A 25106-nucleotide genomic window follows, 5' to 3' on the forward strand; every position below is an offset into this window, starting at 1 on the left:
TAAGTTCTTTTTTTTTTAAATGTCCTTTCTGTCTGACCACAGTGCTCTCTGCTGACACCTCTATCCATGTCAGGAAATGTCCAGAGTAGGAGCAAATCCCCATAGCAAACCCATCCTGCTCTGGACAGTTCCTGACATGGCCAGAGGTGTCAGCAGAGAGCACTGTGGTCAGAAAGAAAGGGGGGGGAAAAAGAAAAAAAAATTGCCATTTTCCTTTCCCGATGTTACGTAAGGTGTTAGTGTTACAAGGTTTCATGCGTGAATGGAGAGCAGGTGTCTCATTTGGTGTTATCGCTCTCACACTCTCTAATACCGGTCACTGGAATTTCAACATTGCACCTCATGGCAAAGAACAATGAGAACCTCAAAGAAGAATTGTTTCTCTACATGAAGATGGCCTAGTCTATAAGAAGATTGTCAAGACCCTGAAACGGAGCTTGTGAATTGTAGTTTTGCTGCATTTGGAGGTCTACAGTTTGGAGACCACTGCTTTAAAGCAAGCTTTTTAGGATTATCTCCTATATGTTGAGAGCCATACCAGATAGAAATACCAGACACAACAAGCTTGATGCACTGACTCGACATCCACTTAAAGGGGTACTCCAGAGGAAAACATTTTTATTTTATTTAAAAATCTTCATCCTTCCAGTACTTATCAGCTGATTTAGAATACAGAGGAAGTTCTTTTCTTTTTTAATTTCTTTTCTGTCTGACCACAGTGCTCTCTGCTGACACCTCTGTCCCTGTCAGGAACTGTCCAGAGCTGGAGAGGTTTGCTATGGAGATTTGCTCCTGCTCTGGACAGTTCCTGACATGGACAGAGGTGTCAGCAGAGAGCACTGTGATCAGACTGAAAAGAACTACACAACTTCCTCTGGAGCATACAGCAGCTGATAAGTACTGGAAGGATTAAGATTTTTAAATAGAAGTAATTCACAAATCTGTTCAACTTTCTGGCACCAGAGTACCCCTTTCTGTTTTCCAGAGTACCCCTTTAAGTGCTCCATAGGCTGAAATAGGGCACCACGCTGGACCTATGGGCACCTGTTAACTCTTTGGATTGAGAAACACTGTATGACCGTGTTTCCCAACCAGGGTGCCTCTAGCTGTTGCAAAACTACATTTCCCAGCATGCCCGGACAGCCTTTGCAACAGCTGGAGGCACCCAGGTTGGAAAACACTGTTGTATTCATTAACTTTTTATCCAGCTCAACCACGCTGAATGGAAAAACAAAGCCAGATCTCTGGACCTATGTAATCCCACCTTTACTGCTACATTAATCACATCTTTTGTCAAACAAAATGACACAAAGAACCTCTTAAGTGAGGGAAACAATCTTGATGCACAATGACCTGTAACTTTTGTATATACACAGCCATATGGCAACATGAGAGTAGGTGTATATCCGGACTGTGATCTGTGTGTAAAACGTGATTAAAAGTCACGTCCGTTCTATAACATGGGATGGGAAGTAAACATGGACGAAACGCTCTGACTGTCAACTAATATATACAACATTTCAAGAAGAAAAATAAATAATTAAATGCTGAGAATTCTGGCATCTGGCGCACAAATGACCGCAAAATTCACACGACTGTGGTCATATGTGTTTGTTCCAAAAAAACGATCACTACTACACAAGTTAACCCTCGAAGCGGTATTCAGTGACGCTGAACCTGCCGATACAGTCTGGTTTAATAAGTCATAGGGGGAAGTTATTACCTCAGAGTATTTTTATCTGCCATATAAAAGTAACAATAATTGGTGACTTTCAGTTATGTCCCACCATGACAATCTCCTACAAATGGGGTCTGTCTAATGTATCTTGAGATTTCCAGATGAAACAATTTTCTCCATCACTACTGGATGATAATACAATAAAAATATTAGCTGAGTATCCAGTGTTGCCCGGTCTTCATACCTAAACCTTGTGCGAGAGGAAAAGCAACAATGACGCTCTTGTCCTCATATCCCAACCTCAAATCCTGACCTCATATTCCATCCACATATCCTGACCTCATATCCCGACTTTATATCTCATCCTCATTTCCCGTCCTTATATCCCCTCCACATATCCCTTCCTCATATGCAGACCACATCTCCCAACCTCATATCTGGACCTCATATCCCGTCCTCATATCCCATCCTTATATCCCAAACTCATATCCCGACCTCATATCCCATCTTTATATCCCTTCCACATATCCCTTCCTCATATAACATCCTCATATCCTGACTTCATATCCCTTCCTCATATGCAGACCACATATCCCATTCTCATATAACATCCTCATATCCTGACTTCATATCCCTTCCTCATATCCCATCCTTATCTCCCAACCTCATATCCCGACCTCATATCCCATCTTTATATCCCTTCCACATATCCCTTCCTCATATGCAGACCACATATCCCGTCCTCATATAACATCCTCATATCCTGACTTCATATCCCTTCCTCATATGCAGACCACATATCCCATTCTCATATAACATCCTCATATCCTGACTTCATATCCCTTCCTCATATCCCATCCTTATCTCCCAACCTCATATCCCGACCTCATATCCCATCTTTATATCCCTTCCACATATCCCTTCCTCATATGCAGACCACATATCCCGTCCTCATATAACATCCTCATATCCTGACTTCATATCCCTTCCTCATATGCAGACCTCATATCCCATCCTCATATCCCATCTCCTGCACTAACTATTCTCCACACCATGATGTTTAAAAGTCCTGGGCAATCTCTGCAGTCTGTAACATAATCAGGAAAAGTCTCATACATCACCTTCTCATAAGGGGGTGAGTTAGGATTAATTTACCTTTACTATATTTTTAGTTGACACACGACCAGGTACCATTAAAACATCTCCAGCCATTCGGAAGTTATGCTGATATATATATATCAAAAAGTGCAATATAAGTGAAAAAAGGTAATTCTGCACTCACCGCGTGGGTACCAAATATTCCGCTCCTTCTCTCGGATCCTCCATCAGTTCAGCAGACGTCCATGGCGTGGGGCGCTCAGAGCGCCCCACGCCATGGACGTCTGCTGAGCTGACGTAGGATCCGGGAGAAGGAGCAGAATATTTGGTACCCACGCGGTGAGTGCAGGATTACCTTTTTTCACTTATACTGTATTGCACTTTCTGATTCTGGTTATCATTTGTCCTAGCACCGCCGAGGGACCTATTTATGCCTATTGACCCACTGATGGTATCCTTTATTGTTCTATTTGATTGGTAGCATTACCCACATTGCAGTAGTGCCACTTGGACTCTCTTTTTTGCCATGTATATATATATATATATATATATATATATATATATATATATATATATGGACACTAAACGTATTCTGTGCAGATACTAAGAGTAAGAACTTATACCACGAGGAGCGGCTAGGGAGAAGACGTAATGTCACTGACACAATTGTGTTTGATGCAAAGCAGAGAGGCCGACGACTCATAGGAATTCAGGATTAAATGCTTCCAGAAAGTAGGTAGATAAACTTCTGGCTCTACAGCTGTGCTGAGAAATTCATTGCAGCGTCTGCCTGCTATCCGTGAGCAGAGCGCCTCCAGTTATCTACATGTCTATGAAAAGTAATGTAGTACAGCGCTGTCTTCTTAGAACAAGATGTATTTTCACCACAAACCTCTTATTCCTTAGATTAGGATATTAGGACAGTGGCATATGCACGTGCGCTTACCCTATGGCTCGCTATGGCGCCAAAACATTTATCAGGAAATAGAACCTAATATTAGACTAGGATTAGAAATTTCTGGGAATGAAAATAAGTTCCATCTAGGTTATTTCTGAGGCAAGGTGGTGGATTTCTGCGAGCCCTATTTAGATGAATGAGAAAGTAGTAGGAATATGCGCAACAAATCTGCAGTGTGAGTATACCACCTAAGGGCCCATTCACACTATGCACACGGAATGTCCACACAGAGAATTCCTGGGTGGAAATTCCATGTGCATCAGTCACTGTCGACATCAGTCGGTTTAGTAGAGTCCAGAATTTGCAGAGTCCCATCTGGACATTTATAGCATATCTACAGAATTTGCCATAAAGGTCTGAAAGTTGGTCCTTTCTCTTTAATTCCTTATGTATCTGAAGATTATGGGCCCATCCAAGCCCTTTCCGGCCTGGTTACAGCCACCAGAGATGGTCAGGAGGCTTTTGGATTTTGTATAACTCAGAAAAGCACCTGTACAGGCCCATCTGAAGTTTGCTAATAAACATCTAAATGATTCAAAGGTTTATTGATAAACTTCTGATGGGCCTGTGCACATGATTTCTTGAGCAGAGGGACCTTGTGGCCACTGTAGGATTTCCTTTACAGTGTAGAGTGTTACCAATTGTTTCCTTGATGACTATGGTCCCAGTTGCCTTGAGGTCATTGACAAGATTCCCCGTGTAGTTCTGGGCTGATTCCACGGACAATAGCACACCAACTTCTGTACACTTCTCCCCAAGCTGCTTGGCAAGGGTTGTGTAGCCCATTCCGGCCTTGTGTAGGTCTACAATCTTGTCCCTGACATCCTTGGACAGCTCTGTGGTCTTTACCATGATGGAGAGTTTGGAATCTGATTGACTGTGTCTGTGGACAGGTGTTTTTAATACAAGTAACACGCTGAGATTAGGAGCACTCCCTTTACGAAAGTGCTCCTGATCTCAGCTCAGCTTGTTACCTGTATAATAGACACCTGAGGAGCCAGAAATATTGCTGATTGATAGGGGATCAAATACTTATTTCACAGAGTAAAATGCTAATCAATTCATAACTTATTTGAAATGCATTTTTCTGGATTTTTTTTGTTCTAATTCTGTCTCTCACTGTTCAAATAAACCGAGCATTAAAATTATAGATGAATCATTTCTTTGTCAGTGGGCAAATATACAAAATCAGCAGGGGATCAAATAATTATTTCCTGCACTGTATGTATAGTATGTTTTACTTTTATACTATGTGAAAGTAGGAATATTTTATAAGAGATAGATAGATAGATAGATATGAGATAGATAGATATGAGATAGATAGATATGAGATAGATAGATATGAGATAGATATGAGAGAGATTGAGATAGATGGATAGATAGATAGATAGATAGATATTTGATAGATAGACAGACAGACAGATGGATATATAGATATGTGAGAGATAGATATATGATAGATAGATAAATAGATAGATATATAGATATGTGATAGATAAATAGATATATAGATAGATATGTGATAGATAGACAGACAAATGGATATATAGATATTTGATAGATAGACAGACAGACAGATGGATATATAGATATGCGATAGATAGACAGACAGATAGATAGATATGAGATTGATAGATGAATAGATAGACAGATATGTGATGGATAGATAGATAGATAGATATGAGATAGATAGATAGATATGAGATAGATAGATATGAGATAGATAGATGAATAGATAGATAGATAGATATTCTGTATCCTATATCCCAAGGCACAGATAAAAGATATTACAGGAAAGCATCAAATCCAGTGAAATGTAGAAAACAGATCTAATCAACCTCAACCGGGATAATCCTTGTTTTCCATTTATACACAATTCTCAGAAATATCATCTGTGACTTAACCTATAATATCTGCAGATAAATCATGAACACTATCCACAAAAGATGATACTTGTGAAATCCCCTGTAATATACAGTTTTCTCGCATTCAATCTCCAAAACAGAACCGAGCGGAAAAAAATAAGAAAAAATAGGAAGTAGAACCCCAGCCGGCTGCACAAAGCTTCTTCAACTGCATCTCGGGCTGCTTCTTCTTTATCCTTGTTTTTTTTTTTTTTTCTCTTTTCTTTTTCCGCTAGAGATTAATGTGTCATGGTGACCTTTACATGTTACTTCTTCAAAGCCTTTATCATTTGGCGCAGCATTTAGTCAAAATTAAATATTTAGAATTAGAGCCGTCCTATGTTGCCAACACAGCTAAAAAAATGATAAGACCTCTCTGTTGCAGCAGTGACCAGACTTTAAATGCAGGTAGATCAATATAATGAAAAAAAAAAAAAAAAGATAGAAAAAAAGGCATGTGTGAGTGGAATGGTGGATAATAGCCTGCAAATCGCTATGTGCTCACTGTAACCAGCTGTTCTTAAATTATGAATATGCAACCGATTCATGTAAAGAGCCAACTCCCAGTACTATCTCGCCATACTGGTCCCAGTGGCTTTTGTTTGTTCAATCCGTTATCTCGGTTAAAGATACGAATAGTCAGAAGCTTTAGAACAAACAGGAGTAAGAGTATTGGCATTTCGTGCGCCAGGCCCATTATCACAGCGGGGATTGTCAATCACTGGAACATCTCAGGCAATGACAATGATCTTCTAGACAAAAAAAATAAATAAAAAAATCTAAATCTCCGCAGTAGACTTCCAGCCTCTGCTGCCAACCTAATGCTTTTTCGGCTTCAGCCAATGAGATTCTGTCAGCCCTGACCCGCTGAAAGACTTGCATGGAGCTTCAAACATTTAAAAACATCAATCATAAAAACAAAGACAGGACATTGAATTATACAGTATTAACCTCCAGGGTTTGCATACAAAGACCTTAGATTTATTTATGTCCCAGTGCGTTAAGAGCTTCAGTACACCGTTCTTTACACCAAACCGGCTGCCAATTTGATGAACCTCTCTGCCCTCAGCAGGAGTGCAGCGTCTTTGATTAATGAGTGCATGCTGGTGGAAAAGTGTAAGGACGCAAAACAAGGAAGGGGGGGGGGGGGCACAATTATTTCTCTCCGCACTCATTGGGCCAATGCAATACTCTCAATCTTCCCTTTTTAAAAATCATTTTCGCTTATTTAAAATGCGGCGAAATGGCTTAACCCGTCATCGCCCGAATTTACCTTTTATTGACTCCAGGGAGTTTATGGTCTCCACCCTTCATTAGGGATGGCCCGTGTAGAAGAATGCACAATGGAGGCCTTCGAATTAATTGGTGGTATAGAAAAAAATAAATCAATAAATAGATGCATATAGCAAAAGCATAAAATAGACTGTAGATATCATACAGTAATAAAGTGTAGACTGTATGTCAAATGGGAGTAGAGTTGGCCAAAATTTAGCCATAGTTGACTGAAAAGAGTCTATGGGGGAGATTTATCAAAACCTGTGCAGAGGAAGAGTGGTGCAGTTGCCCATAGCAACCAATCAGATTGCTTCTTTCATTTTCCACAGGCCTCTAAAGAGGCCTGTGGAAAATGAAAGAAGCAATCTGATTGGTTGCTATGGGTAAACTGCACCACTCTTCCTCTGCACAGGTTTTGATAAATCTCCCCATATGATCTTCTAGACACCCTATTAAGGATGGGCCATATAAAATAACACACAATGAAGGCCTCAAAATTTATGGGTGGTAGAAAAAAAAGATGCTTACAATAAAAGTATAGGATATGGTATAGACCGTATTCCAAACAGGAGTAGAGTTGGCCAAAATTTAACCTTTGTGACTCAAGGGAGTCTATGATCTTAAGGCACAGTGAAGGCCTCATAATTAATGGATGGTAAAGAAGAAAAAAAATAGGTGCATATAGGAAAAGCATAGGATACAGGAAACACTGTATACCAAACAGGAGTAGAGTTGGCCAACATGTAACCTTTGTTGACTCAAGGGAGTCTACGATCTAGACACCTTGATGGGCCATGTTGTCACGATGCCGGCTGGCAGGTAGTGGATCCTCTGTGCCAGAGAGGGATTGGCGTGGACCGTGCTAGTGGATCGGTTCTAAGTCACTACTGGTTTTCACCAGAGCCCGCCGCAAAGCGGGATGGTCTTGCTGCGGCGGTAGTGACCAGGTCGTATCCACTAGCAACGGCTCAACCTCTCTGGCTGCTGAAGATAGGCGCGGTACAAGGGAGTAGACAGAAGCAAGGTCGGACGTAGCAGAAGGTCGGGGCAGGCAGCAAGGATCGTAGTCAGGGGCAACGGCAGGAGGTCTGGAACACAGGCTAGGAACATACAAGGAAACGCTTTCACTGGCGCGATGGCAACAAGATCCGGCAAGGGAGTGCAGGGGAAGTGAGGTGATATAGGGAAGTGCACAGGTGAAAACACTAATTGGAACCACTGCGCCAATCAGCGGCGCAGTGGCCCTTTAAATCGCAAAGACCCGGCGCGCGCGCGCCCTAGGGAGCGGGGCCGCGCGCGCCGGGACAGGACCGACGGAGAGCGAGTCAGGTACGGGAGCCGGGGTGCGCATCGCGAGCGGGCGCTACCCGCATCGCGAATCGCATCCCGGCTGGAGGTGGTATCGCAGCGCCCCGGGTCAGTGGATCTGACCGGAGCGCTGCAGTGAGGGGAGTGTAGCGAGCGCTCCGGGGAGGAGCGGGGACCCGGAGCGCTCGGCGTAACAGTACCCCCCCCCCCCCCCTTGGGTCTCCCCCTCTTCTTAGAGCCTGAGAACCTGAGGAGCAGACTTTTGTCTAGGATATTGTCCTCAGGTTCCCAGGATCTCTCTTCAGGGCCACAACCCTCCCAATCAACTAAAAAAAAGGTTTTGCCTCTGACCTTTTTAGATGCCAGAATCTCTTTGACGGAGAAGATGTCCGAGGAGCCGGAAACAGGAGTGGGGGAAACAGATTTGGGAGAGAAACGGTTGATGATAAGTGGTTTAAGAAGAGAAACGTGAAAGGCATTAGGAATACGAAGAGAAGGAGGAAGAAGAAGTTTGTAAGAGACAGGATTAATCTGGCACAAAATTTTGAAAGGACCAAGATAGCGTGGTCCCAACTTGTAGCTAGGGACACGGAAGCGGACATATTTAGCGGAGAGCCATACCTTGTCTCCAGGGGAAAAAATGGGAGGAGCTCTTCTTTTCTTATCCGCGAACTTCTTCATGCGTGATGAAGCCTGTAAGAGAGAATTTTGGGTCTCTCTCCATATGATGGAAAGATCACGAGAAATTTCATCCACAGCGGGCAGACCAGAGGGCAAGGGGGTAGGGAGGGGGGGAAGAGGGTGACGGCCGTACACCACGAAAAATGGGGATTTGGAGGAAGATTCAGAGACTCTGAAGTTATACGAGAATTCGGCCCATGGTAGAAGATCTGCCCAGTCATCCTGGCGGGAGGAAACAAAATGTCGTAAATAATCACCCAAGACCTGGTTAATTCTTTCTACTTGTCCATTGGATTGAGGATGATATGCAGAAGAAAAATTTAATTTAATCTTGAGTTGTTTACAGAGAGCCCTCCAGAATTTAGACACGAATTGGACGCCTCTATCCGAGACGATCTGCGTAGGCAACCCGTGAAGACGAAAAATGTGTACAAAAAATTGTTTAGCCAACTGAGGCGCTGAAGGAAGACCAGGAAGAGGGATGAAATGTGCCATTTTGGAGAATCGATCAACGACCACCCAAATAACAGTGTTGCCACGGGAAGGGGGTAAGTCAGTAATAAAATCCATACCAATCAGAGACCAAGGCTGTTCGGGGATAGGCAGAGGATGAAGAAAACCAGCGGGCTTCTGGCGAGGAGTCTTATCCCGGGCACAGATAGTGCAGGCTCGCACAAAGTCCACAACATCCGTCTCCAGAGTCGGCCACCAATAGAAGCGAGAGATGAGTTGCACAGATTTCTTGATGCCCGCATGTCCTGCGAGATGGGAGGAGTGACCCCATTTGAGGATTCCGAGGCGTTGGCGTGGAGAAACGAAGGTCTTTCCTGGAGGAGTTTGCCTGATGGAGGCTGGAGAAGTGGAAATCAGGCAGTCAGGAGGAATGATGTGTTGCGGAGAGAGTTCAACTTCAGAAGCATCCGAGGAACGAGAGAGAGCATCGGCCCTAATGTTCTTATCGGCAGGCCGAAAGTGGATTTCAAAATTAAATCGGGCAAAGAACAGAGACCACCTGGCCTGGCGAGGATTCAGCCGTTGGGCAGACTGGAGGTAGGAGAGGTTCTTGTGATCGGTGTAAATAATAACTGGAAATCTTGATCCCTCCAGCAGATGCCTCCATTCCTCAAGTGCTAATTTAATGGCTAGAAGCTCTCGATCCCCGATGGAGTAGTTCCTCTCCGCCGGAGAGAAGGTCCTAGAAAAAAAACCACAAGTAACAGCATGCCCGGAAGAATTTTTTTGTAGAAGGACAGCTCCAGCTCCCACTGAGGAGGCATCAACCTCCAATAGGAAGGGTTTAGATGGGTCAGGTCTGGAGAGCACAGGAGCCGAAGAAAAGGCAGACTTGAGCCGTTTAAAGGCGTCTTCCGCTTGAGGAGGCCAAGACTTGGGATCGGCATTTTTTTTGGTTAAAGCCACGATAGGAGCCACAACGGTAGAAAAATGTGGAATAAATTGCCTGTAATAATTGGCGAACCCCAAAAAACGTTGGATAGCACGGAGTCCGGAGGGGCGTGGCCAATCTAAAACGGCAGAGAGTTTGTCTGGATCCATTTGTAGTCCCTGGCCAGAGACCAAGTATCCTAGGAAAGGAAGAGATTGGCATTCAAACAGACATTTCTCTATTTTGGCATAGAGTTGATTATCACGAAGTCTCTGAAGAACCATACGGACATGCTGGCGGTGTTCTTCTAGATTGGCAGAAAAAATCAGGATATCGTCCAGATATACAACAACACAGGAGTATAAGAGATCACGAAAAATTTCATTAACAAAGTCTTGGAAGACGGCAGGGGCGTTGCACAGGCCAAAGGGCATGACCAGATACTCAAAGTGTCCATCTCTAGTGTTAAATGCCGTTTTCCATTCATCCCCCTCTCTGATGCGGATGAGATTATAAGCACCTCTTAAGTCCAGTTTGGTAAAGATGTGAGCACCTTGGAGGCGATCAAAGAGTTCAGAGATGAGGGGTAGGGGGTAGCGGTTCTTAACCGTGATTTTATTAAGACCGCGGTAGTCAATGCAAGGACGTAGAGAGCCATCTTTTTTGGACACAAAGAAAAATCCGGCTCCGGCAGGAGAGGAGGATTTACGGATAAAGCCCTTTTTTAAATTTTCCTGGACGTATTCAGACATGGCAAGAGTCTCTGGGGCGGACAGAGGATAAATTCTGCCCCAGGGTGGAGTAGTGCCCGGGAGGAGGTCGATAGGACAATCATAAGGCCTGTGAGGAGGTAGAGTCTCAGCTTGTTTTTTGCAAAAAACATCCGCAAAGTCCATATAGGCCTTAGGGAGGCCGGTTACAAGAGGAACCACAGAGTCACGGCAAGGGTTACTGGGAACCGGTCTTAGGCAGTCCTTGGAACAAGAGGGCCCCCAACTCTTGATCTCCCCAGTGGACCAATCCAGGGTTGGGGAATGAAGTTGAAGCCAGGGAAGTCCAAGGAGAATTTCGGAAGTGCAATTGGGGAGGACCAAAAGTTCAATCCTCTCGTGATGAGATCCGATGCACATTAGAAGGGGCTCCGTGCGGAAACGTATGGAACAGTCCAATCTTTCATTGTTTACACAATTGATGTAGAGGGGTCTGGCGAGACTGGTCACCGGGATGTTGAACCTGTTGACGAGGGAGGCCAAAATAAAATTTCCTGCAGATCCGGAGTCCAGGAAGGCCATAGTAGAGAAGGAGAAGGCAGAGGCAGATATCCGCACAGGCACAGTAAGACGTGGAGAAGCAGAGTAGACATCAAGGACTGTCTCACCTTTGTGCGGAGTCAGCGTACGTCTTTCCAGGCGGGGAGGACGAATAGGACAATCCTTCAGGAAGTGTTCGGTACTGGCACAGTACAGGCAGAGATTCTCCATGCGGCGTCGTGTCCTCTCTTGAGGTGTCAGGCGAGACCGGTCGACCTGCATAGCCTCCACGGCGGGAGGCACAGGAACAGATTGCAGGGGACCAGAGGAGAGAGGAGCCGGGGAGAAGAAACGCCTCGTGCGAACAGAGTCCATATCCTGGCGGAGCTCCTGACGCCTTTCGGAAAAACGCATGTCAATGCGAGTGGCTAGGTGAATGAGTTCATGTAGGTTAGCAGGGATTTCTCGTGCGGCCAGAACATCTTTAATGTTGCTGGATAGGCCTTTTTTAAAGGTCGCGCAGAGGGCCTCATTATTCCAGGATAATTCTGAAGCAAGAGTACGGAATTGTACGGCATACTCGCCAACGGAAGAATTACCCTGGACCAGGTTCAACAGGGCAGTCTCAGCAGAAGAGGCTCGGGCAGGTTCCTCAAAGACACTTCGAATTTCCGAGAAGAAGGAGTGTACAGAGGCAGTGACGGAGTCATTGCGGTCCCAGAGCGGTGTGGCCCAAGACAGGGCTTTTCCAGACAGAAGGCTGACTACGAAAGCCACCTTAGACCTTTCCGTGGGAAACTGGTCCGACATCATCTCCAAGTGCAGGGAACATTGGGAAAGAAAGCCACGGCAAAACTTAGAGTCCCCATCAAATTTATCCGGCAAGGATAGTCTTAGACCAGAAGCGGCCACTCGCTGCGGAGGAGGTGCAGGAGCTGGCGGAGGAGATGATTGCTGAAGCTGTGGTAGTAGCTGCTGTAGCATCACGGTCAGTTGAGACAGCTGTTGGCCTTGTTGCGCTATCTGTTGTGACTGCTGGGCGACCACCGTGGTGAGGTCAGCGACAACTGGCAGAGGAACTTCAGCGGGATCCATGGCCGGATCTACTGTCACGATGCCGGCTGGCAGGTAGTGGATCCTCTGTGCCAGAGAGGGATTGGCGTGGACCGTGCTAGTGGATCGGTTCTAAGTCACTACTGGTTTTCACCAGAGCCCGCCGCAAAGCGGGATGGTCTTGCTGCGGCGGTAGTGACCAGGTCGTATCCACTAGCAACGGCTCAACCTCTCTGGCTGCTGAAGATAGGCGCGGTACAAGGGAGTAGACAGAAGCAAGGTCGGACGTAGCAGAAGGTCGGGGCAGGCAGCAAGGATCGTAGTCAGGGGCAACGGCAGGAGGTCTGGAACACAGGCTAGGAACATACAAGGAAACGCTTTCACTGGCGCGATGGCAACAAGATCCGGCAAGGGAGTGCAGGGGAAGTGAGGTGATATAGGGAAGTGCACAGGTGAAAACACTAATTGGAACCACTGCGCCAATCAGCGGCGCAGTGGCCCTTTAAATCGCAAAGACCCGGCGCGCGCGCGCCCTAGGGAACGGGGCCGCGCGCGCCGGGACAGGACCGACGGAGAGCGAGTCAGGTACGGGAGCCGGGGTGCGCATCGCGAGCGGGCGCTACCCGCATCGCAAATCGCATCCCGGCTGGAGGTGGTATCGCAGCGCCCCGGGTCAGTGGATCTGACCGGAGCGCTGCAGTGAGGGGAGTGTAGCGAGCGCTCCGGGGAGGAGCGGGGACCCGGAGCGCTCGGCGTAACACATGTAAGATAATACACAAAGTAAAGGCCTCAAAATGCATAGATGGTAAAGAGAAAAAAATACATGGATATAATAAAAGTATAGGATACAGTATACCAAATGAAGAAAGGGTCCCGGTACTCAAATGCTCATGAAATCTCAACGACTTATTAATATTAATAAATTGTTGAGATTTCATAAGCATTTGAGTGCCGGGACCCTTTCTTCATTTGGATTATTGTTATATTTGGTCCTCGTGCACCAACTACCTATTTGCAGTGCCGACCTTTCTTGGACTATCATAGGATACAGTATAGACCGTATACCAAAAAGGAGTAGAGTTGACAAAAATTTAACCTTTGCTGACTTAAAGGGGTGCTCCAGTGGAAAACTTTTCTTTTTTTTAATCAACTGGTGTCAAAAAGTTAAACAGATTTGTAAATTACTTCTATTAAAAAATCTTAATCCTTCTAGTACTTATAAGCTGCTGAATACTACAGAGGAAGTTATTTTCTTTTTGGAACACAGAGCTCTCTGCTGACATCATGACCACACTGCTCTCTGCTGACATCTCTGTCCATTTTAAGAACTGTCCAGAGTAGGAGAAAATCCCCATAGCAAATATATGCACATATGCTGCTCTGGTCAGTTCCTAAAATGGAAAGAGATGTCAGCAGAGAGCACTGTGTTCCAAAAAGAAAATAATTTCCTCTGTAGTATTCAGCAGTTAATAAATCCTGGAAGGATTAATATTTTTAATAGAAGTAATTTACAAATCTGTTTAACTTCCTGGCACCAGTTGATTTAAAAAAAGCAAAAAAAAAAAAGTTTTCCACTGGAGTACCCCCTTAAGCGAGTCTATGATCTTGATACCTTGATGGGCCATGTAAGATAATACATAGTAAAGGCCTCAACATTAATTGATGGTAAAGAAAAAAAAAAGATGCATATAATAAAAGTATAAAATAAAGTATAGACTGAATACCGAAAGGGAGTAGAGTTGACCAAAATGTAACCTTCGTTCACTAAAGGGAGTCTGTGATCTTGACACCTTATTAAAGATGGGCCATGTAAGACAACACACAGTGAAGGCCTCAAAAGTAATAGATAGTAAAGAAATAAAAAAAGATGCAAATAGTGAAAGTATATGATAAAGTATAGACTGTACCAAACAGAAGTAGAATTGACCAAAATTTTACTTTTGCTGACTTAAGGGAGTCTATGATCTTGACATGTCATTAAAAGGGTATTCCAGGAATTTTTTTTTTATTTGACTATGCTACAAGGGCTGTAAAGTTAGTGTAGTTCGTAATATAGTGTCTGTACCTCTGTGTGATGGTTTTCTCACAATTCTGTGATTTTCACTCCAATATTTATTTTTATCAGCATACAAAATGACTGTTGTCTCAGATTTTTCCCAGCTTGCAATGCGGGCGAAACCTGACATCACTAGTCAGCTGATGACAGGGAGCCTGTCTGCTTCAATGGGTGGATCGATTGCTTGGTGGGAGAGAGATCAATCTGCAACAACTGTAGGCACCCTGATTGAAAACCACAAGTCTTTGAATGGATGCAGCTCATTTATGTTTCAATGGGTGGGGTGGCTGATGTGTGGGAGGGAGGAAAATGGAATTATGGGATTTGTAGTCAAAGAAGAAAACTGAAACAGGAAATACCAGTTCACAAAAAGCTAGCCACAGTGTTATGGTAATCTCACAACATAGCCATTTAGCCCCAAGACAAGTGCAGATCCTTCCTAAGCATGTACATTACTGTCTGCCAGGTACGTACTAAAATCACCATATGGTGGATAACCCCTTTAAGGATGGGCAATGTAAGATAACCCACAGTGAAGGCCTCAAAAGAAAGGATGGTAAATAAGAAAAATGCATGTAATAAAAGCACATTATACAGTATAGACCTTTGTCCTCCAAAGTCCCGACCTCCAGCTGTTGTAAACCTACAACTCCCAGCAAACTGGGAGGTGTCGTTTTGCAACATCTGGAGGTCCACAGTTTGGTATACCGTCTATAGCAATGGTCTCCAAACAGGAGTAGAGTTGGCCAATAGTACCTTCATCGACTCAATGGAGTCTGTGATCTTGATACCTTATTAAGGATGGACCATGTAAGAGAACGCAAAATGAAGGCCTCAAAATTGGATGGTGAAGAAAAAAAAGAATTTGAAACAGGGCCCCATGTGCCAATTATAATACTGGTCTCTTTTGGGGAATATGTGCTTTTAGGGTACATTCCCACATGGCGTATTTGCTGCGTATTTGCTGCTGCGTATTTTATTTTCTCTGTTGAAGTCAAAGGGTAGGAAAATACGCAGCACCAAATACGCAGCAAATACGCAGCAAAATACGCCGTGTGGGAACGTACCCTTAGGCTCCCTTAGGCTAAGTTTCCACTTAGTTTTTTTGGGGAAAAATGCCAAGAAAAAAAGCCAATTCTGCCGCATGGGTTTTTATTTCGGCCAAAAAACGCTGCGGCCAGATGTTAGTTGTAAATCAATGAGAAATCGAAAAATTCTTTTTCAGTTTGGTGTTTGTTTAATCCTTTTGCGTTTTTTCACTCTTTTTTTGGCGTTTTACAGCTCCTTGGCGGTTTTGCACAGTCGCAGCATGTTGAGCCTATGGCATTTTTTCCCCTGAAATCGTGCTGTTTTTCTCCTATAGTAGTCTATGGGAGTAAAAAAAAAGCCAAGAAAAACGACATGTGGGTTTTAACTTTAGAGTTTCTGCAGGCGGTTTTTATTCTTTTTTGGACTTTAGCGATCCAAAGGAGTGATGGAGATACCTTTCTTAATAAAATTTCGTAAGGTACCATTCAAAAAAATATTAAAAAAGATACAGTAGTGATGGGAAAAAAAAATTGTATTTAATGAACCCCCGCGATCTCCCTGCTGCACCTGGCATTTGTTTAGTGCATATGGGGCAGTGCCAGAGCGCTTGAAGTTCGTGACGTCACGGCGTCCCTTTTGTGACAAAACAGCCACGCCCCCTCAATGCAAGTCTATGGGAGGGGGCGTGGTGGCCATCACGCCCCCTCCCATAGACTTGCATTGAGGGGGCATGGTCATGATATCACGAGCCTCCGCCCTGCATCGCCAGTCATCCTGCATGGAGCGAAGGTCACTCCGTGCACAGGAGGCCTGGGCTCAGCAGCCAAGATCGTGGGGGTCCCCAGGGGATAAGATGTCTAGGGGCGGAGTACCCTAGGCCTGTCAAGGCCGGGTTCACACGTAGTATTTTATTGATCAGTAATTTAGGCAAAACTAGTAGAAGTTCTAAAACTTACAAATCTTTCCATTATAGTCCTTTTCTGTCAGTTCCACTCGTGGTTTTGGTTAAATCCATGTTTTGTATACCAGTCTTTGTAAATTTATAAAAATTTGCCTTTTACCCCCTCCCTAAAGTTTTTAGAAAAAGCGTTCTTGTCGTTTCAGATGTCTTTTTAGGATGCACTGCCCTGTATGTGTACATGAGGAGCAGCACTATTTCCGCCAATTATATATATATATTTTTTTGCAGATTTCTGCTCTGCAGGCTTCATCTATAATTTGCAGATCTCCCAGAGCTCCTGGGCAGTCTTCCCTCCTCCATAGACTTGTATTGCTTGTCTTGCAGACACAGGGCAAAGCTAAGCTGATTTTCAGAGAAGATGATTTGAGCAGCAAAGGGGGGAGGGGAGGGGAAAAGTTTGACAACAGGAGAAAGAAGCATTTTTGCCTGATAAGATATATTACAAAGCTTCTTATATTCACTTGTACTATTGATCTCTGCAATGTGTGTTTGTTTGCAATGATGAAAATGTTTTAATAAACTATGGTATACAACACCCATGGTATGCAGCTGTCAGAATATCCAATAACCAATAGCATTCCTAAAGTTCTGCTGCTATAGCTCCAGGTTGGCAGAATGTAATCTATTAGTTGGGTTTTATTACTCACTAGAAAGTAGGAATCTTTTGCTGACATTACACTATTTCCGCAAGAGGAAACAAATGACACCACACAGGATCGAAAAAAAGAGGAGAGCGTGATCTGTGTGAATTTCATACTTGGAATTGTATATGAAATAATGTTCATTAAAGAGCCCTCCCTCTACTAACCGTATTTTTCACCCTATAGGACGCACCGGCGTATAAGACGCACCCAATTTATAGGTGCAAAATCTAAAAAAATAAAGATTTTGAACCCAATAGTGGTCTTCAATCTGCGGACCTCCAGATGTTGCAAAACTACAACTCCCAGCATGGCCGGACAGCCGTTGGCTGTCCGGGCATGCTGGGAGTTGTAGTTTTGCAACATCTGGAGGTCCGCAGATTGAAGACCACTGCATAGGAGGTAATAGTCACGTGTCCCCGCCGCTCCGGACCCGTCACCGCTCCCCTGGATGTCGCTCCATCGCTGTCACCGTGTCCCCGTCGCTCCGGAACGTCTCTGCTGCCGGCCGGGTATCTTCGCTCTCCGTCGCCGCCATCACGTCGTTACGCACGCCGACGCATGTACGCGACGACGTGATGACGAGGAAGGAGAGCGCCGGCCATACAGGGGATCCCTGAAAGGAGAAGACACCGAGGAGGCAGGTAAGGTCCCTCCCGGTGTCCTGTAAGCACTAACCCGGCTATTCAGTCGGGCTGTTCGTGACCGTCACGGTGAAATCGCGACAGTCCTGAACAGCTTGACTGAACAGCCGGGTTAGTGTCACTTTCCCTTCAGACGCGGCGGTCAGCTTTGATCGCCGCGTCTGAAGGGTTAATACAGGGCATCACCGCGATCAGTGATGTCCTGTATTAGCCGCGGGTCCCGGCCGTTGATGGCCGCAGGGACCGCCGCGATAGGGGTGTATTCGCCGTATAAGACGCACTGACTTTTTCCCCCCAGTTTTGGGGAAGAAAAAGTGCGTCTTATACGGCGAAAAATACGGTATATTATAATGCAGGGCTCCCCCCCCCCCCCCCCAGGGCTCCCCCCCCCCCCCCCCAAATATATATTATACTCAGAAAATAAATAAAAAGATAATAAAAACTCAACAGCTCATTTAAAGCTTTATAGACAAGAAGAGGATATATTAATATGAATCGCATTGTTAGCAATTCTCTACAATACAAATATAGCAGAGATAAATTTGTCTTCTTGAGGATGCATTCATATTTTTTGCAATGTGACAGCTGTGATTGTATAGTACGGTAGGTGTTACCTGCAATCCTGTATAAAATGTACAACTAACGCACGGCAATAGCATTAGGGGTTGTGCCAAATGGCAAACTCAGCACAACTAGATCCAGAACATTTCTACGCAGCAGAGGCTGTATTTCCACTTGCTTTTATTTACAAAAATGCCCCAAAAAACACTACAAATGCTGCACTGCATTTTTTGGGGTGGAAAAACACCTATTGGCATTTCAATCGGGATTTATTAAAAACGCTATACCCAGTTAACGTTTTTTTCTCTGGCGCTTTTTTCCGCTCCTCTTTGGCTTTTTTCAGGATTTTTTGGCTCAGTGTGCGATTTTTAACATGGCGGCATGCTGAGATTATGTTGTTGTTTTTTTTGGTTTAGTTTTTTGCTATAAAATCAATGCATGAATTGGTGTTTTTTTTTTTTTCAGGCATTTTTACTAACTTTTTTTTTTTTTTAAGGAAACAGGAAAAACTGCCAAAGAAGGAAAACAAATGCAATTTCCACAAAGAGGCAAAAACCTCCAGAGAAAAACACATAAAATCAGGTTTTCAGGCATTTTTTAATTTTTTTCCCCAGGTTTTTTGTTTGTTTGTTTTTTGCCCCCCAAAAACGCTAGCAAAACAACATGCAGAAACCTAGCCTGGCTGCATGTTTTATTTTATTTATTAGCTTAGGGTACATTCACACTCCAGAATTCCTGCCTAATTCCGTGAGCGGAATTCCGCAAGTAGAATTCCGCGCTGTGAACATTATCGTCTGTGTGAATGGGTCTTCCACAAGACCCGTTCACACTGCAGAATTTCAGCGGCGGAATTGTCCACAAAATTGTTCCACGCAAAGAAAGAACATGTTCATTCTTTGCACTGAATTCCCTGACTACTGCATAACTGTCAATGGTGATAGCGCAGTGCCCCCGGTCCTACTGCCAAAGTAATTTCGGTGTCGGCTGCCTGACATTTTTTACGTTCACACCGTTCACCGTACGGTATCATTAACATTTTATTTTAATAGTTCAGACATTTACGCATGCGGCGATACCAAATATGTATATAAAATATTTTTTTTTACACTTTTTGGGGGTGAAATAGGGAAAATGGGACAATTTAAATTTTTATTAGGGGAGGGGGTTTTTCACATTTTTTAAACTTTTTTAATACTTTCTTTTTTACTTCTTTTTTATTTTTACACTTTAATAGTCCCCATAGGCGACTATTTATAGCAATCATTCGATTGCTAATACTGTTCAGTGCTATGCAAAGCACTGATAGCATAGCACTGATCAGTATAATCGGTCATCTTCTGCTCTGGTCTGCTCGATCGCAGACCAGAGCAGAAGACCCGTGGAAGGCAGCGGAGGCAGGTGAGGGAACCTCCGTCTGCCGTTCTGGATGATCGGATCACCACGGCAGCGCTGCGGGCGATCCGATCATCCATTTAAGTGCCCGCAATGCTGCAGATGCCGTGATCTGTATTGATCACGGCATCTGAGGGGTTAATGGCGGACATCCACGCGATCGCGGATGTCCGCCATTACTGGCGGGTCCCTGGCTGCTATCAGCAGCCAGGAACTGCCGCGCATGACCCGAGCATCGCTCCGATGCTCGCAGTTATGCATAGGACGTAAATGTACGTCCTGGTGCGTTAAGTACCAGCTCACCAGGACGTACATTTACGTCCTGCGTCGTTAAGGGGTTAAAAAAATGTTTTCCACTGGAGCACCCCTTTAAAAGTTTCTTGTCTATTACGATCCAGCAAAGCCCCATCAGCCGTCTCTGCACTTAGTTCTATTTGTATATAAAGAATATTTGGATATTTGGGAGGAGGGCTCCTTCCCTTCTTCTCTGACCTTGTATAATTCAGCTCTCGCGCTAAAATCCGCAGTATTTAGTCTAAGGATAAAAATTATATTTCAGTATTAGCCATAAAATTCTGCCTCCCGGACTTAGTTCTATTAGTATTCTTCCACAGTAGATGTCAGCAGTTTTATGGACGGTGCATTAAGCTAAATGGAAGCCTTTTACATTAAATAATATGCTTTTCTTTCCCAATAACCACATTTTAGATGGTAGAAGTTATGTCTTAAAAAAAAGACAAATTTCTTGAAAAAAATATTTTATTATAAATCATTCAGTTATCTTGGAGAAGCCAACCAATATGACCGATACAGCAGACATCACATTTCCCGTACTATAAAACAGTGATTTCCCAATCGGGATGCCTCCAGCTGTTGCAAAACTACAACTCCCAGCATGCCCGGACAGCCGAAGGCTGTCCGGGCATGCTGGGAGTTGTAGTTTTGCAACAGCTGGAGTCGCCCCAGTTGCTAAACACTGCTCCGGAATGGCCAAATCTGCAAAGATATGTAGTGATACATCCCTGGTTTCTTGTACTTGCGTAACTATTCTCCATTATACCTGTCATTTCCGGTGACTTTTCAGGATAGACTGCCCTGTGTGTATATTAGGAGAAGAACTATTTCTCACCATTATATAACTTCTATTTGGTATTTTTCAGCAGATTTCTGCTCTGTAGGCTCCATCTATAATTTGCAGTTCTCCCAGAGCTGGTGGGCGGAGCTCCCCCTCCCTTCTCTATAGACTTGTATTGCTTGTCTTGCAGACACAGGACAAAGCTGAGCTGATTTTCAGAATATAGTACAGTCTTACAGGAGGAGGTGGGGGAGAGGGAAGAAGCTTAATAACAAGAGAAAGAAGCATATTTTTCTAATAAGAAATATACACAATGTTTCTTTTATTCACTATGCAATGTTTCATCTATGCAAAGTTTGTTCAAATGACACATTGCCTATTTAAGGTACCCATACACACTGGATGAAAGTTGGCTGAACCCATGTTGGCTGTCCGGGCATGCTGTGAGCAGTAATTCTGCAACATCTGGAGGGCCAAAGATTGAAGATCACTACCCTAAGCTATACTGAGGGGTGGTCACTTCCAAGCCTTTTGGCTTTGTAGGTTTCTCCTTATTGCACTTTTAACATCACTTTTCTTTACTTGGACAATGGAAAAAAGCATGCTGTCAGGTCTTAAAGGGGTACTACGGTGGAAAACCATTTTTTTGTAAATCAACTGGTGACTGAAAGTTATACAGATTTGTAAATGACTTCTATTTAAAAATCTTAAGCCTTCCAGTACTTATCAGCTGCTGTCTGCTCCAGAGTGAGTTATTTTCTTTTTGAATTTCCTATCTGTCTGACCACAGTGCTCTCTGCTGACACCTCTGTCCATGTCAGGAACTGTCCAGAGTAGGAGCAAATCCCTATAGCAAAACCTATGCTGCTCTGGACAGTTCCTGACATGGACAGAGGTGTCAACAGAGAGCACTGTGGTCAGACTGGAAAGAAATTAAAAAAAAGAACTTCCTGTGGAGCATACAGCAGCTGATAAGTACTGGAAGGGTTAAGATTCTTAAATGTAAGTAATTTATAAATCTGTTTAACTTTCTGGCACCAGTTAATAAAAAAAAAAAAAAAAAAAACGTTTTCCATTGGAGTTCCCCTTTAAAGAAGCCAAAGTAATTTATCCCCTATCCACAGAATAGGGGATAAGTAGCTGATCACACGGGGGTCCGACCGCTGGGACCCCCTGCGATCTCTGTAACTGGACCCCGGCTGTCAGTGAGTGTTTGTTGTCTACCCGTAGACGGCGCCCGCTCCATTCATTTCAATGAGAGCTCCGGAGATGCCCTAATGCTGTGCTCGTCTCTCTTCGGAGCTCCCATAAGAATGAATGGAGTGTATGCCGTCCGCAGCACGCGCTCCTCACTGAGAGCCGGGGTCCCATCCCTGAGATCGTGGGGGGTCACAGCGGTCAAATCCCCGGCAATCAGCTACTTATCCTCTATCCTGTAGATAGGGGATAAGTTATTTTTGGCTGGGGTTCTTGGATAAATAAAATAAAATTATAAAAACATCAATTTGCTATAAAATGCCCTCTATGTCCAAATACAGATTTCCCCCCCCCCTGTTGCGTCATTATATTATATTTTTCTTACAGAAGAAAAGCAAAGCAAAGAATTATTCTTTTCCGCTTTGCTGTGCCAGTTCCGCCGCTGACATTCTTTTTTTTGCCATCTTGATTCCTATTCTAAAAATGAAATGGATGTCAGTAGAACCGCGCCTTGAGTTAAATACAATATTGATCCCAACAAGATATCCGCAGCCCTTTAGAAATCAATGGGAGACCTGCAGAGCTTCATTCATCGAGAGGCTTGATCTCAATAATCATAATGTACATCTAGATGCCGGACAGGACAAAGAAGCATATGATGTAAAGAACACACAGAAGAATGTTCTCGAGTTCAATTATTCAATAACGAAAGCTTCCTAAAAGCCAAACGACGGAGAAGACTCCATTAAAAAGGAAATCCGTGCAAAATGTCTAAGTCTATCCGTGCAGTGTTATTGTAGATGTGTTCTATGCCTTATAGGAGGTGCGTCTGGTTAGTGGAGTACAGGGGTCCCTCCACAGGGTCCCCCACTAGAATCTACAGACAGGGGCTTAATGTGGCTCTTGTTTCCGGAGGACCACAGAAATACATAAAATAACAATAGATGTCAATGGGCCCCTGAAATTGTTTCCTTGTGCTGCTGCTAAGGAAATACTGTGAATGACTTTCTACTAGCATCTGGTTGTAAGGAAACAATCCATAAATTAAGATGGGACATCTATGAGAGATATATACTATTAGATAGATAGATAGATAGATAGATAGATAGATAGATAGATAGATAGATAGATAGATAGATAGATATAAACCAAAGAATCCTGTTGCTGTAGATAGATATAAAGATAGATATGAGATAGATGGATAGATATGTATGAGATAGATAGATATGAGATAGATAGATAGATATGAGATAGATGGATAGATATATATGAGATAGATAGATATGAGATAGATAGATATGAGCTTGATAGAGATAGATAGATGAGATAGATAGATATGAGATAGATAGATAGATAGATAGATAGATATGAGATAGATAGATATGAGATAGATATGAGATAGATAGATAGATATGAGATAGATAGATATGAGATAGATATGAGATAGATAGATAGATAGATATGAGATAGATAGATATGAGATAGATATGAGATAGATAAATAGATATGAGATAGATAGATAGATATGAGATAGATATGAGATAGATATGAGATAGATAGATATGAGATAGATAGATATGAGATAGATAGATAGATAGATATGAGATAGATAGATAGATGTGAGATAGATAGATAGATAGATAGATATGAGATAGATAGAAATGTGATAGATAGATAGATAGATAGATAGATAAATATGAGATAGATAGATAGATATGAGATAGATAGATAAGTAGATATGAGATAGATAGATATAGATAGATATGAGATAGATATGAGATAGATAGATAGATAGATATGAGATAGATAGACAGGATGGAGAGATGGATGGATAGACTGTTAGATACTATTAGATAGATAAATAGTTAATAAATAAATAGATAGATAGATAGATATTAGATAGATATGTGATAGATAGATAGATAGATAGATATGAGATAGATAGAAAGATGAGATAGATAGATATGAGATAGATAGATAGATAGGAGATAGATATTAGATAGATAGATATGAGATAGATATTAGATAGATAGATATGAGATAGATATTAGATAGATAGATATGAGATAGATATTATATAAATAGATAGATGACAGAAGAGATTAGATTAGAAAAAGATAAAAAAAATAAATAAATAAAAAGCCCTGAAAGCGAGGATGGTGGTAAAAACCTTTTGCCTTGAGGTAGACAAGGGTCCTGATACATTTGTTATTGATTATTCGGCATCTGGCGGTCTTTCTCTGGAATCTGGTTTCAGCAGTAAAACAAGCAGGAGGGGCACACGAGTAATTAATGGGGGATTCTCATGCAAGGACGTTTCCATACAAAACACAGCAACATACATAAGACTGTACATAAAATGTAAACTACTTAAAGGGCAAGCGCTGCTTGTAACACTCAAAAAATCGTGTCGTGGATTTATCTAGTTACGGATAACCGTCTAATTTCCTCATCTGGTTTATTCTTTTTTTTTCCTGTGTTTTTTCCCCTTACTCGACATTCTTTGGTCACTCACACAAACCTCAGTTTATAAATTCTTTCCGCTTCTATATTTTGCTACAAATTAGGTCAGCGTGCCAACACTGCGCAAATAAGACTCATTTACACGTGTTCCAAATTATAAACATGATTACAATGAAAAAAAAACAAAAAGCCATTTGCAATAATTGCAATCTGGGATGTACAGAACATTCACGTTTTCTATTTCTATTTCCATGTAGAGACACATGGATAAAACTTACGCCAGACCGGTCGCCCTTCCATTTGTTCCACTGCATCAATTACTCACAGGGGCCTAGTTTTCTGTTTTCATTAATATTTTCGGTGTCTGCCACTAATATAGAATTTGTGTCAACATTTTGGGGGAGATTAATCAAAACCTGTGAAAAGGAAAAGTTGCCCAGTTGCCCATAGCAACCAATCAGATCTCTACTTTCATTTTACAGAGGCCTTGTTAAAAAT

General features: G+C 43.1%; 1 protein-coding gene across 19 annotated transcripts in view; it reads right to left on the minus strand.

Annotated features, from left to right (window-relative positions):
• Nucleotides 1–25106, minus strand: part of BAZ2B (bromodomain adjacent to zinc finger domain 2B) — a 409759-nt gene that overhangs the window by 343948 nt on the left and 40705 nt on the right. For 9 of the 19 annotated variants that reach the window (XM_056536074.1, XM_056536075.1, XM_056536088.1 and 6 more), the window contains exon 1: nucleotides 24887–25028. The exons of 2 other annotated variants lie outside the window; for them this stretch is intronic. In XM_056536074.1, coding sequence (XP_056392049.1) covers nucleotides 24887–24908 — 22 coding nt within the window. In that variant the 5' untranslated portion in view covers nucleotides 24909–25028. Of the gene's footprint in view, nucleotides 1–24886; nucleotides 25029–25106 lie in introns of those variants that run through there. 8 more of the 19 variants (XM_056536097.1, XM_056536096.1, XM_056536093.1 and 5 more) reach the window with 2 other exon arrangements.

Source organism: Hyla sarda, chromosome 8, assembly GCF_029499605.1.
Source record: "Hyla sarda isolate aHylSar1 chromosome 8, aHylSar1.hap1, whole genome shotgun sequence".
In the NCBI taxonomy this organism is placed as follows: domain Eukaryota; kingdom Metazoa; phylum Chordata; class Amphibia; order Anura; family Hylidae; genus Hyla; species Hyla sarda.